Source organism: Notolepis coatsorum, assembly GCF_963971535.1.
Source record: "Notolepis coatsorum genome assembly, chromosome: 10".
Lineage (NCBI taxonomy): Eukaryota > Metazoa > Chordata > Actinopteri > Aulopiformes > Paralepididae > Notolepis > Notolepis coatsorum.
The window spans coordinates 110,431,081-110,446,625 of NC_140174.1; the positions used below are offsets into that span (position 1 = coordinate 110,431,081).

General features: G+C 45.9%; 1 protein-coding gene across 2 annotated transcripts in view; it reads right to left on the reverse strand.

The window, feature by feature from the left end:
* Positions 1-4,859, reverse strand: part of ppm1f (protein phosphatase, Mg2+/Mn2+ dependent, 1F) — a 42,861-nt gene extending 38,002 nt beyond the window's left edge. Inside the window, exons 1-2 of one of the 2 annotated variants that reach the window (XM_084322530.1) lie at positions 4,775-4,859; positions 1,711-1,988 (exon numbers count right to left, since the gene is read on the reverse strand). In XM_084322530.1, coding sequence (XP_084178656.1) covers positions 1,711-1,877 — 167 coding nt within the window. In that variant the 5' untranslated portion in view covers positions 1,878-1,988; positions 4,775-4,859. Of the gene's footprint in view, positions 1-1,710; positions 1,989-4,680 lie in introns of both variants that reach the window. The other variant, XM_084322529.1, reaches the window with a different exon arrangement.
* Positions 4,860-15,545: the final 10,686 nt, after the last annotated feature.

Sequence of the window (15,545 nt, forward strand, 5' to 3'; positions counted from 1 at the left end):
TGTCAGTCTATGTTCAGGTCCTGATGTCAGTCTATGTTCAGGTCTGCTGTCAGTCTATGTTCAGGTCTGCTGTCAGTCTATGTTCAGGTCTGCTGTCAGTCTATGTTCAGGTCTGCTGTCAGTCTATGTTCAGGTCTGCTGTCAGTCTATGTTCAGGTCTGCTGTCAGTCTATGTTCAGGTCTGCTGTCAGTCTATGTTCAGGTCTCAGTCTATGTTCATGTCTGCTGTCAGTCTATGTTCAGGTCTGCTGTCAGTCTATGTTCAGGTCTGCTGTCAGTCTATGTTCAGGTCTCAGTCTATGTTCAGGTCCTGCTGTCAGTCTATGTTCAGGTCTGCTGTCAGTCTATGTTCAGGTCTCAGTCTATGTTCAGGTCTCAGTCTATGTTCAGGTCTGCTGTCAGTCTATGTTCAGGTCTGCTGTCAGTCTATGTTCAGGTATCAGTCTATGTTCAGGTCTGCTGTCAGTCTATGTTCAGGTCTGATGTCAGTCTATGTTCAGGTCTGCTGTCAGTCTATGTTCAGGTCTGCTGTCAGTCTATGTTCAGGTCTCAGTCTATGTTCAGGTCTCAGTCTATGTTCAGGTCTCAGTCTATGTTCAGGTCTCAGTCTATGTTCAGGTCTCAGTCTATGTTCAGGTCTCAGTCTATGTTCAGGTCTCAGTCTATGTTCAGGTCTCAGTCTATGTTCTACCTCACCATAACCTCCTCTGCCGTGCCGCCTGGCGGGAGATCATTCTAGTTTCAGTTTGACACGGCAGTTCACACGAGCAGGCTTTCTGGCTGGATGTGACTCCATATCTAAGCAGAAATATATATCCATCCCTCTCTAGTCTGGGCTGTGCAACTCCCCTCCAATATGTCCCATGGAAATATACATAAAGTATACAAATACATACGACTGTATTTCGTGCAAAAAGGAGATTGCTAACAGGCCCCATCTATCCACTTTTTCTCTTGCACACCGCGGGTACTTCCTGTCAGAGACCTCATTTCCTGCCTGTGAAAATCACCATTGTTCTACACTTCCTGTGTTACTCGGTCCCACTGGCAGGTTTTCATTCAGCCCTATGACATTCAGCCCTATAACATTCAGCCCTATAACATTCAGCCCTATGACATTCAGCCCTATAACATTCAGCCCTATAACATTCAGCCCTATAACATTCAGCCCTATGACATTCAGCCCTATAACATTCAGCCCTATAACATTCAGCCCTATAACATTCAGCCCTATAACATTCAGCCCTATAACATTCAGCCCTATGACATTCAGCCCTATAACATTCAGCCCTATGACATTCAGCCCTATAACATTCAGCCCTATGACATTCAGCCCTATGACATTCAGCCCTATAACATTCAGCCCTATAACATTCAGCCCTATAACATTCAGCCCTATGACACTTTTAGACTAAAGTACAGAAAAAAGGTACCGTTGGGTACCGGTATTGATTCACAGGTATCGGTTCAAATGTGAACGGTACCCAACCCTACTTAACCCTTTCACTGCCACACTACCAAACGGTTAACCCTTTCACTGTGACAATACAGAAGGTTAACCCGTTCACTGCCACACGACATCAGGCCCTTTCACTGCCACACTACAGAAGGTTAACCCTTTACTATCACACTACAGACGGTGTGATAGTAAAGGGTTAACCTTCTGTAGTGTGGCAGTGAAAGGGCTTTAAAAGGGTCCCTCATGCCTACCTGGCTCCCAGCAGACCCAGGCCCAGGTCCAGGCTCTCTCCGGAGAGGTCCTCCTTGCACACCTTGTTGCGACTGAGCGGCCTGACGGGCAGCGGGTCCTCTGGTCCCAGAGCGGCAGGGAACTCCTCCAGGAATCCCCTCAGGAAAGCCTCCATACTACCATCCATCCTCAAACCTCACCGGTCAAAGGTCAGCGGGTCACAGGGGCAGCAGGTGATGCTGTGGGTCATCTGTGAGTGAGCTTTCAATAATACTGGTCCAGTTGGGTCGGCCAGCCACTGTGACAATGGGATACATTTTTTATTTATTGCAATAAAAAAATTATAAAAAGAACACCCTCCCATCTCTATGACAGACACCTCTATGACAGACATCTCTATGACAGACACCTCTATGACAGATATCTCTATGACAGATATCTCTATGACAGACACCTCTATGACAGATATCTCTATGACAGATATCTCTATGACAGACACCTCTATGACAGACACCTCCGACAGATATCTCTATGATATCCTACTACTATAACCCTGCAGATGAGCTGTAGTCCTACTACTACTATAACCCTGCAGATGAGCTGTAGTCCTACTACTACTATAACCCTGCAGATGAGCTGTAGTCCTACTACTACTATAACCCTGCAGATGAGCTGTAGTCCTACTACTATAACCCTGCAGATGAGCTGTAGTCCTACTACTACTATAACCCTGCAGATGAGCTGTAGTCCTACTACTACTATAACCCTGCAGATGAGCTGTAGTCCTACTACTACTATAACCCTGCAGATGAGCTGTAGTCCTACTACTACTATAACCCTGCAGATGAGCTGTAGTCCTACTACTATAACCCTGCAGATGAGCTGTAGTCCTACTACTATAATAACCCTGCAGATGAGCTGTAGTCCTACTACTATAATAACCCTGCAGATGAGCTGTAGTCCTACTACTATAATAACCCTGCAGATGAGCTGTAGTCCTACTACTATAATAACCCTGCAGATGAGCTGTAGTCCTACTACTATAATAACCCTGCAGATGAGCTGTTAGTCCTACTACTATAATAACCCTGCAGATGAGCTGTAGTCCTACTACTATAATAACCCTGCAGATGAGCTGTAGTCCTACTACTATAATAACCCTGCAGATGAGCTGTTAGTCCTACTACTATAATAACCCTGCAGATGAGCTGTTAGTCCTACTACTATAATAACCCTGCAGATGAGCTGTTAGTCCTACTACTATAATAACCCTGCAGATGAGCTGTTAGTCCTACTACTATAATAACCCTGCAGATGAGCTGTTAGTCCTACTACTATAATAACCCTGCAGATGAGCTGTTAGTCCTACTACTATAATAACCCTGCAGATGAGCTGTAGTCCTACTACTATAACCCTGCAGATGAGCTGTTAGTCCTACTACTATAATAACCCTGCAGATGGGCTGTAGTCCTACTACTATAATAACCCTGCAGATGAGCTGTTAGTCCTACTACTATAATAACCCTGCAGATGGGCTGTAGTCCTACTACTATAATAACCCTGCAGATGAGCTGTAGTCCTACTACTATAATAACCCTGCAGATGAGCTGTTAGTCGTACTACTATAATAACCCTGCAGATGAGCTGTTAGTCCTACTACTATAACCCTGCAGATGAGCTGTAGTCCTAGTACTATAATAACCCTGCAGATGAGCTGTAGTCCTACTACTACTATAACCCTGCAGATGAGCTGTAGTCCTACTACTATAATAACCCTGCAGATGAGCTGTTAGTCGTACTACTATAATAACCCTGCAGATGAGCTGTTAGTCCTACTACTATAACCCTGCAGATGAGCTGTAGTCCTAGTACTATAATAACCCTGCAGATGAGCTGTAGTCCTACTACTACTATAACCCTGCAGATGAGCTGTAGTCCTACTACTACTATAACCCTGCAGATGAGCTGTAGTCCTACTACTACTATAACCCTGCAGATGAGCTGTAGTCCTACTACTACTATAACCCTGCAGATGAGCTGCTGCCACACATCATGTCTGACTCTCTGCTGTTACAACATACTATCAATGTGGAACGCACTACCCAAAGCTGTAAAGGAATGTGATTCACTACCCACACTAACACTCACAAAAAACACCTACGGGAGACTGCAATTCGAAACGATGAATTGAAAATGGGGGACCCTGATGTAAACAAGACGAAAGTCTTTCTCTGGTCTGCATCCCCTTAACAATTGTATGTATTGAGCTGTACTGTACTGTACCCATTCTGCAATCTGTTAATAAACTTTTCAATCAATCAATCAATCAATCAATCAATCAATCAAACTGGCCCCTGTAAATGTCCTAACACAACCCCCTCCAATGTACAGTAAAAATGACCAAGTATGGTCTTGTCAATATTCCAATGTACAGTGTTGCTTGCACAGTTGTACAGTGTCCCCCACCCACCCCTCCTACCCAACCCCCCCCCCCCCCCCCCCCCCCCCACTCCTACCCAACCTCCAATGTACAGTTTCTACGTCAAATGTACTTCTTTTCTGGACTCTTTTCGTATCACAAACAGTACTGTATTTGCAAATCTGGTATGTCATAAATGTATAGATGTAGCAGTACTGTCTATCTGTATGTCATATATGTTACGATGAATTGAAAATGGGGGACCCTGATGTAAACAAGACGAAAGTCTTTATCTGGTCTGCATCCCCTTAACAATTGTATGTATTGAGCTGTACTGTACTGTACCCATTCTGCAATCTGTTAATAAAGTTTTCAATCAATCAATCAATCAATCGTGTTGCTGTTGTTGACATTAGGCCCCAGTGATACACTAACAACAACTGTCATCCCTGTCGTGCAGAGACAAGTCAACACGTATCGCGCTGCAAGACAAAACGTAAACAACTATTTCCTGTGGATTCATTTTAGAGCCTCGACAAAAGTGAGTTGATTCGGACGCAGTTTTCTTACCTTGAGCTGTCTGTTTCTCAATCTATCAATCTATCTATCTATCTATCTATCTATCTATCTATCTATCTATCTATCTATCTATCTATCTACCTACCTATCTGTCTCTATCTGGGAAAGAGGACACTCCCTGGCTGCAGCCGGCGGGTCTTCAGGAGTGTCTGGCAGGAGGAAGAACGCCCTTTGCGACGATACACAAAAGAGTTTCACGCCACAGAGAAGCTCTGGGCGATGCGTTCCGCTCGCAGAGAGAAACACTACAGCAACACTATCACTTCCGGTCTATGTTTTATTTTTCCAAAATAAAAGCACGGTTCTGCCTACGTCTGCGTTCCGTGTCTCGGGCTGTGTGGCAAAATTATTATGCACATTGTTACAATGTAATTGTAGCTGTGGCGATTATATCCAGTGGTGCGTTATTGAAATCATCGGGGGTTGCACGCACCACGTGCATGCGCGCTCCCTTGCGCGCGCTCCCGCGAATGCGCATTTAATGTCCCCTCGCTTGAGCACAGACTAAAGACAGTGCCTAATTGCCTCTACGAATGGAATGTAACACATGTCTTCATAACAAGTTAGGTGTGAAATGTGAATGTATCTGAGAACGTATTTAACACACCTGACGACCGGCGCTATTGATATGCAAATAGCGAGTACTTATCATGGGGTGGCACGGAGTGCAACCCCGTCCCATGAAGAACGCATGCCTGATTATATGGTTTCATAATTTATGTTAATTGAGTTTGTAAGTCAAGTGTAATATTTGAGAATGTATTTATGTTGCATTTCTTATTTTCTTTATTCGCTACCATTTATAGTATATTCATTTTGACGTCTGGTTATATATGGTGTCCCGTTAGGCTATGTGTCCACAGCGGACGTTTTATGAGTTGGGTTGAGCTCTCGACAGCAGCGTTTTTGGCGGAGCGCTCCCAGCTCATAAAGTTGAAAGTAGTTCAACTTTCGGAAAAGCAGCGCGCTCATCAGGAAGGGGCGGAGCCGCGGCTGGCGCGAGCTCTGGGGAGACCCAGAAAAACGCTTGGAACTTTTTTTTCTTCTTTTTTCAAAGCGGTCCGCCTCTAAAAAAAGGCTATTACGGGACCCGTGTAGTTTATTGCCAGCGGAAGAGTGCAAGAATGCTTCCGCATTCGTCACCGCACGCCAGTACGGTAATGCGCCTTTCCTTTCGCCCCGCTCAGACAAATGCATGTAGTACATTGCAACACAACGCAGCATTTCCGCGTACATTGCAACGAATCACTTGGAGTTTGAAAGTGATATCAGAAGAAACTACTCAACCTCGGCTGTCTTTAACTAGCAGGACGCTAGTGGGCTAGTCGCTAAAATATATATCGTTTTATATATAATTGTACCAACACAGATATTAGGCAGTACACACATTGTCCTGCAATACATGTACAGTGAATGCACAGCTACATTCGCCATATATTTCTATCGCTGCTGCGGTCTACAGTGAAATGCAATATTATTATTGTAAAGATTATCATTACAATCGCAGCCTGGAGAGGCAATGTTACAAGTGTACGAGGGTTGTGTGCAAAGAGCACAGCCTCTCAATTTGCACAACGTGCACAAAATAATAATTGTAATGATCTTTACAATAATAATAATATTGCATTTCACTGTAGACCGCAGCAGCGATAGAAATATATGGCGAATGTAGCTGTGCATTCACTGTACATGTATTGCAGGACAATGTGTGTACTGCCTAATATCTGTGTTGGTACAATTATATATAAAACGATATATATATTTGAGCGACTAGCCCACTAGCGAGGCAACCTCCTGCACCATCGCAGCAGCGCAGAGCGTGGTGATACAAGCGGGCTGCTCTGAGGAAAGGAGCCCCTTCACGCTAGTGGGCTAGTCGCTCAAATATATATCGTTTTATATATAATTGTACCAACACAGATATTAGGCAGTACACACATTACCGTACTGGCGTGCAGTGACGAATGCGGAAGCATTCTTGCACTCTTCCGCTGGCAATAAGCTACACGCTTACGGCACGAGCACATTGAACGCGCACGAATTTCACGCACAGGCCTGGCAAGACACACCTCCGATGACCTGAGCGGCGGAAGCGCACCGAGGAAGGTACATTTACATTGGGACAGCTGTAAATGCCTAGTCTATAGTTCCAGTGTTCTATTGTCCATTTTGCATGTATAACCCGTTATTATATAATTAATTAGTATGTTAGAATTCATTTTAGAATGATGATCAGTGTGACTGTAGCCAGGACTACTCCTGAAAGAGCAGCGTGGAGCCCCAGCAGCAGCAAGAGCTCGCTCTCTCTCTCTCTCTCTCTCTCTCTCTCTTTCCTCTCTCTTCTCTCTTCTCTCTTCTCTCTTCTCTCTTCTTTCCTCTTTCCTCTTTCCTCTTTCCTCTTTCCTCTTTCCTCTTTCCTCTCTCCTCTCTCCTCTCTCTTCTCTCTTCTCTCTCTCTCTCTCTCTCTCTCTCTTTCCTCTCTCTTCTCTCTTCTCTCTTCTCTCTTCTCTCTTCTTTCCTCTTTCCTCTTTCCTCTTTCCTCTTTCTTCTTTCCTCTTTCCTCTTTCCTCTTTCCTCTTTCCTCTTTCCTCTCTCCTCTCTCCTCTCTCCTCTCTCTTCTCTCTTCTCTCTTCTCTCTTCTCTCCTCTCTCTCTCCCCTCTCTCTCTATCCCCCCCCCCCCTCTTCCCCCCCCCTCTCTCTCTCTGTCGGGACAGACAGGCAACCAGATATATAGACAGATAGACAGACAAACAAACAAACAAACAAACAAACAAACAAACAAACAAACAACAAACAAACAAACAAACAGCCAGGCAACCAGATATGACAGATAGACAAACAAACAGACAGACAGACAGGGCGGGGTACTAACTATAGTAATATGGTTTATTTGCATTGGGAAAGATACAGACACATTAGCTGGTTGAACAACATCTATTGAAAGATAGAGAGAAAACGAGAGAGAAAGAGAGAAAGAAAGGCAGGGAGAATAAAGAGAGAGAGAAAAAGAGAGAGCTGTACTGTATTGTATACCCATTCTGCAATCTGTTAATAAAATATACACTGATATCAAGCCTACTGGTTGCTGTTCAATCATAATAATAATCATAATCATAATTACCATAATTAGCTGTCAGGAAACAAATAAAACGTTTGTCATTATAGGTGACAAGGTGGATTGACTTAATGACAGCTATATCCTGCTATTATTATTATTATTATTATTATTATTATGCAACATTGTAGGTTATAGTTATAGGTATAAACAAACATACAGACAGGGGGGGGTTGGGCGTTTATTTGCATTGGGAAAGATACTGTCGTATATTCCTAATGAATATCTACTGTTAATTACAGCACAATGAGGTTGCTAACTGGATGAAGGGAACGATCACAGAGTGATAGAATGGTCTCCTCATCTGACTCCCAAAAATAGCCAGTAGAGAATAAACTTGTGCAGCCAGACAAAAGAGGAACTATGGTCCAAACTTATTTATTTTGCAGCGCGGCCAAGAGTGGATAATGCATTAGTTACATACAGGAAATGTATTTCAGCATAATACATGATTGTACAAAAGGATTGATGAGGTAAATCACAATAGCCCTTACACGTTGGCTCTCTACATCAAGACAGTATTGCACATAAATAGTAGTCATGTTATGTTATGAAACGAGAATGTACTAAGCCATACACATGGGCACAACCTGGTCTTAAGGTAGGAATCTGTACATGTTACTCTAACCAACAATAATGAGTCCATGATTCTACTCACATGTATAACAGCACATTCTCTGGTGGATCGATGGAGGCTCAGCCGGACCCCCCTGGGGACGGGTCGGTGGGCTGGCCTCCCAACTAACTGCACTGCTCCAATACTTATAGGCCCAAAATGACCTTCCTATCTTTCAACTGGTTCAACCAATCACAAGTATCTTCTTGTTGGGGCTGCTCTGCCCCCACATGTCCTTGTGGAGGCCGGTGTCGGTGGCCCCATCCTTTTTGGGCCGTGGCTTCTTATTGACAGAGGCCTGTCTCCTCTGAATGCATCAACCACTTCAACATTCCTCCATGCACCATTTTGACTTTCCCACACATATGGTTCATGCAATGACCTATATATCTCTAATATCACCCCAGTACAGTCATTGCTTCTAGGCTGATATCAAACATCATAGGAGCAGCACCAACCTTTATTTACCAGACTGAATCTTTATAATATAACTGTGATTTAAAGGAAATGGCTTTATTACTTCCAGTTTTGACATTCCTAAAATGGTATTCTTCTTTGTAAGTTACTTTCTAATTTGTTACTATAATCTTGTTATTATTCCAATATTGTTTTTCATTCTAAACTAATATAATGCAATTATATTTCCTGTGACCTCTAATCTTGGTTAGCGCAGCTGTCCTTCTGCCAGTAGAATGAGTCACCTTTTCCTGTGAGGTGTGACTCTATTTACTTAGTCTTGGTTCTCCCCTGAGGGCTTTTTATGACCTGCAACTGTTATTCTCTAATCCAGTTTCACCCTGAGAGGCACTTTTGGCTAAGCCTGCTTTTACATTATGGGTTCTCTAATTATTCACACATATTAGTTATGAAATTCAATGTCAATATCACCACATTCCTCACTCTGACAATTCATTGTCATATACAGTACATTGACTTGATTTTCTATACATACTAACCATGCAATATTTAACATAATCACAAAAATCATAATTTTTTTGAATTTTTCTCAATTTTCCCTCACAATTGCCCCTGACTATGATCCCCTCCCGGGAGTGCTAATAACCCATTTATCAGTTCTCCCTCTTAACTTATCCTGCCTTTGAAATAGTGTTTCCCACTTACTTTAATCAGGCTTTGTTCATCTGGGCTCACAGCCAGAGGTCATTTGTTGAAAACAATTAAAACAATTTAATCTAAACATTACACATTAAAGTATAATCAATCACAATTAAAAAAAATACCAATTTCCTTAAGTTACAGAATTCTTTTATATGATCTGGGGGAGACAACATAATTAGTATCACAATATTTTCATTTTACATTCATTCTCTGAAATAATCTCTTCTTTCTGCTAATTTTTTTCTTAAGATAGTACAATCACATTTGCATAATCAATCAATTGCTTCCCACCTATCCTCCCCCCTTTATGACACATATAAGGGTCATAATCTTACCACTTCGGTTTCCACAGCCCAGTCCGGCAGAGGAAAGCAGATTTTCAACGAAAAATTTCTTTCACTTACTCTCCTCACTCTGGCCATAACCTCACTATGTGAATGCGTCTTAACCGTCCCTGCGTTGTGTAATTTATCCGCCCTTTGATTGCGCGTCTTACCAAATCAATGTGCACAAAACAAAGCCCATCAGTAGCTATTTGTACAGCCACCTCCCTGTCCCCCACAGTCCACTCCATCCATAACCTCTCAGAGACTCTTGCCCACATTCTTCAGCTCAGCCCTCAGGCCGGCCCCGCCCCCCAGGCCAGGCGTCCCCAGGTCCAGTCATCCATCTTGGCATGACAACCTGGTCGTCAGATGAGTTTTTTAGCCTGGAAATTTGTCCCAAAACCCCATCTGTTCAGTTATTACAACCTGGCCCCCCCTGTATGGGGTCTGTATAGACGGGGGTCTCCGTGTACAAGAATTCGCTCACCACAAGTTGTAATTGACCACCATTGGACTGCAGAGTAACAGGGAAGAAGAAATCCTACTTTACCGCTCTAATGTAATGTATTCATGTGTCTCCCACCGCTGATCTGCAATCCCCCTCCTTGACTGAGCTGTTGAAGAAACGCACAAAGCAAATCTTTTTACACAATACGTCAACATACTTTATAAGGGAAGCCATTAATTCCATATGCAAAACCGTGGTGGCACTACTTAACTGTCATCGATCTGTTCCAATGCATCCCAGCCTTCAACAGTCCTCTCCCACCAGACCATAACAAAAACATTTGGGAAGAAAAAGAGAAAAAAAAATCAAACTGTAACTGAGGGGTACAATTCCCTGACTGTATTGTTAAGTATGGTATTATTAAACCACTACCTCTTGTACTTTAACTTCTGGCCATCCAGTACATGATATAGATATGATGAACACTTTCCCACCTGATGAAACGAAGTCCACACAAATGTACAAATCGAATATTTAATATAGCAAAAGGTATATACAACGTTCACTTGTTGAAATGCACTTGTATGGCAAATGAGTATTCGTAGGTAAATCAACATTGAATGTCCAATCTCTGGTTACGCAGGGAGTAAGTATACAACCCGGTTCTCTAGGGAACTATAGCGATGGTACTTAAATGATTATAGCTGGATACACTAAGGGGGGGGGGGGGGTCCCGCTGGTTGTAAGACAGTAGGAGGGGGGGGTTAGAGAAGCCGCTGGCGGTATCCCATCTGGCCGACGATTTCTTAGGAGAATTCAAAGTCTTGAACACGGTGCCCACAGAACCTCGGTCCGCAGACGAATACAGCTGGACCCTCTGGTGGACGGTAGCTGCCGGTCCACAACGGAGAGACGTGAGGCGACCTCACTGGTGTAGAGCGCCGTCTCACCTGGACTCCTCTCCGGGGGGTAGTTCCAACACTCCGCAGTGTTGGCCGTTATCCATGGAATAATCAAAGCACCCAAAGCATAATCCAAGCCGTGGAAGGCTCGCCGTCGTCCGGGTAGAGTAATCCAATGTACAGGTCCAGTCGCCCTGGCCCGGAGCTCCTCGGATGCAAGCACCACTAGTGGTCTGCCCAGCCTGGTTAAGACTCCAGATAACGTCAGGAACGATGGGGGTACTGATAACTTTATAACTCTAACCGAACGATGCACCATACATAAATAGACTATTATTAGCTTAATAGAATACGTCCAACTCGACGGTATAGTGCCAAACTATGACAATTCAACTATTAATCCACACGATATCTCAATGCCTATTCTGAGGCCAAGTAGGCCTTACTGCACCACACGTGCGTCGTGGGTGAGGCTTCGCGTCTGTTACTCGGTTGGAGGGTAAAGAACTAATGGACTAAAAGAAAGTTCTACTTTACTTGCGCCATATATATATGCGCTGTGAACAAATAGTACCATTCGTATTTCGCCAGACGTATTCCTACGCGGAACCGGGCTTGCCACGACATGTTGGGCGGCACGATTGAACTTGAACCTAGGGGTATGGCTGCTGGCGCCAGGTTCTCGTCCAATGGTAGAATGAAACTATTATGGGCTGTTTAGTAGACTAAAGGGATATTCAGTGCATATTGTACAAGGAATATACAGGGGATATCAAACGATATACAAATACTATTTAAATATATATATATAAATAAATATATATATTCGGTTTAATCTGATCCTTCACAACAGCCGCCCCCTAATTAGTCCCACCTAATTAGCTAAGCAGAGACAGATTAACCGCACTGTCTGCCACTCAAGGTCCGCTGTAAGGGTCAGTCAACTCACAAAGTCATGGGGTCATGGTCATCATCGATAGTATCTGGGAGTCGGGGCAGTTCTATTAGCCTCGCCACGGGTCGTGTGTAAGTGCGCCCTTGGACGAGTACTTCAGCTGCTCGGACCTTGCCATCGGCACCGGTGATCACTTTGCTTACGCGGCCAGCCGGCCACATAGCTCTGGGTAGTGACTGGTCGATAATCATGACGACTGTTCCTTCTGTCAAATTGTCTCTCTCTTTTACCCACTTCTGGCGGGTCTGTAGAGACGGTAGGTAGTGGAGTAGGAAGCTGCTCCAAAACTTGTCAGCTAGTACTTGACTGTACCTCCACATTCTTCGGCCGTTCGCTTCTTCAGGCCTGTACATTGTCTGGGGTAGCGCGGGGTCCAGCCGCCTCATTAAGAGTGTGTTGGGGGTGACTGGGTCGACATCTGCTACATCACTGGAGACGTAACCGAGGGGCTTTGAGTTCAATACTCCCTCGATCTCCGTGAGGACTGTCATTAGGACTTCCTCCGCCACAGTCTGGGCCCCAAGCACGGCGTACAGGGCTGTCTTTATGGAACGTACTTCTCGTTCCCAGGTTCCACCGAAGTGGGGTGCGTTCGGGGGATTAAACTGGAAGTCAATCTGGGATGGAGCGAGGTGGGTCTTAAGTTCTGGGCCCATAGCTTGGAAGCTCTCTCTCAGCTCTCTTTCTCCGCCTTTGAAGTTTGTCCCGTGATCAGACAACAATGTAGACGGTTTTCCTTTCCGTGATGTGAATCTTCGGAAGGCCATAAGGAATGAGTCTGTGCTCATGGTCGGAAGGAATGGCTTGTCGCCGAGTCGGAGGCGACAGGGAGGTATGTCAGCCATCCGTGGTATGCTGGGCTGCGCGCGTCACTTTCGGCAGTCTAGACAGGTTCGCTGGAAGCGTCGCACCGCTTCTCTTCCTTGAAGTATCCAATAGCGACGTCTGATCTCCGCGAAGACTCTCTCTGCTCCTGCGTGGTGTACATCCTCGTCGTATTTCTTTATGATCAGCTCTGTGACCTTGTGTCGGCTGTTCAAGACTATCGGGTACTTAATGTCATCCGGTAGATCGGGGGCTCTCCGCAGGCGACCACCCACTCTGATGAGATTATGGGCGTCACTCTCGGGTGCCAGGTGGAGCAGTCTGCTGTCTGATGGGACGGGCTTTCCTCCCTGTAGACAGTCTAGCTCATCGGGGAACGAGTCTCTCTGGGCTTGTTGTAGTAGAAGAAGTTCTGCTTCTTCGTAGTCAGCTGCTGACATGTCAGTGGTGGACTGAATCTCTGGGTGGTGCCACAGGAATGTCCTCTGCTGCGCACTCTCTAGGGTAATGCAGTCATCTATGTTGGGGTCTGTGGAGGCGACTGTGCTCAGTCCACAGAACATAGGTTTCTTGTTCTCAGCCTCCTCGTTACTTGCTTCCCGTGGGGTGGGCGTAGGCCACTCTTCTTCGGGGAGCTTGAGGAATTCTGGTCCGTCACTGTAGATGTTGCGACGGGTGAGGTCATCCAGAGACATTCCCCGGGTGATGACGTCATCTGGGTTGTGTTTGGTGTCCACATACCGCCAGCTCGCTGCTTCTGTTAACTCTTGAATCTCGGTGACTCTGACTCCCACGAAGACTTTGTATCTGCATGAATCAGACTTGATCCATGTGAGTACTGTCGTGGAATCTGACCACAAGATTGTTCTGTGCACCGGGATGGTGAGTTCACGTTGGATTAACGTGGCTAGATGCGCTCCTGCTAGGGCTGCGCAGAGCTCTAGACGCGGGATAGATTGTTGCTTTCGTGGGGCTATTCTTGAGCGGGCCAGGATGAAAGCAGTGTGTATCTTTCCTCCCTTCTCTTGGGCACGCAAGTAGGCCACCGATCCATAGGCTACTTCGGAGGCGTCGCTGAAGACGTGTAGATCAATCTTGCATGTCTCTGGCCTCACTGTGGATGGGAAGTAGCTGCGGCGTATATTGACGCCTGGGAGTGAGCGGAGTTCCGTCTCCCACTCTCTCCATGTTGAGGCAAGGTGTGCGGGTATTGGGTCGTCCCAGCCCTGGTCCTTGTCCCACAGTGCTCGTACAATCATCTTTGCCCTGGTGGTGTAAGGTAGAATACATCCCAACGGGTCATATTGTCTGGCGAGTGTTCTGTACACACTCCGTCTGGTGGTCGGTGTCGCCGTCGACCCTCCCTGCTCTGGAGTCAGGGGTTTGTGTCTATAGTGGAGCGAGTCTGTTTTGAAGCGCCAGACTAGTCCTAGTGTCATTTCTTGGGCTTCTCCTGGGATGGTCGCCATCCAGGTCTCGCTGCTGGCAGCCTTGTCCGCGGGGGAGAGGCTGCGCAATACGTGCGGGTCACTGCTGGCCCACTGCCTGAGATCAAAGCCGCCATTGATCAGGGAGGCGCGTAGCTTGATTAGGAGAGCCTCGGCTTCTTCTTGAGTCGAAACGCTTTGTAAACAGTTGTCCACGTAGAAACTGTTCTTCACACTGTGTCGGACCTCTTCATCTGCTGCTGGGTCCTCTGCGACGTGTTTCTGTAGTGCAAATGTAGCACAGCACGGGCTGCATGTGGTTCCGAAGGGGAGTACTTCCCACTGGTAGATGGCTGGGTTCTCATCTCCGATCCTCTCTCTCCATAGGAACCGCAGCAGGGGCTTGTCCTCCTGTACTAGTCTCACCTGCAGGAACATCCCTTTGATATCCCCGCTGATAGCCACCTTGTCCTGGCGGAAGCGCAGTAGCACGCCTAGTAGGGAGGGGCCGAGTGTGGGGCCGGGCAAGAGCTCTTTATTCAGATTTTGGGATCCGATCTGGTAGCTGCAGTTAAACACAATGCGATCCTTGCCGTTGTGGTGGACCTTGTGATGCGGCACGTACCATGATTCGGTCGTCTGATCGGCCTCTTTAATGTCAATCTTTGTTACGTGTCCCGCTGTGATTAGCTTCTCAATCTCAGCGCGGTACACACGCTCTTGAGCGGGGTCTTTGGCTAGGCGCCGCTCTGTGTTCAATAGATAGCGCTCCGTGGCGTCTTTCTTTGCGTGAAAGGTGGGCATTCCCTCTCGCCTCAGGAGTGGAGTTGCGTATCTCATCACTCCGCCGACTGTGACTCTCTTTGTCCCCTGCTCGAGTAGGTTGATGGCGTAAATGTCTTCTTTAGAACGAATATCTTTCTTTTCGTTCTTAAAGGGCATTGTCTCTAGTGTCCATAGCCTCTCGACATGTTGCAGGAGAGTGGTGTCTTCTTCTGTCGTTCTGGAGTGGAGGCAGCTAGTGGCTGCTGTTCGGTTGAGAGATTTAGCGAGTGGGCCTTGTAGGGTCCACCCTAGGCGGGTCTCGACTGCTGCAGGACAGCCTCGGGGTCCTGTATGGAT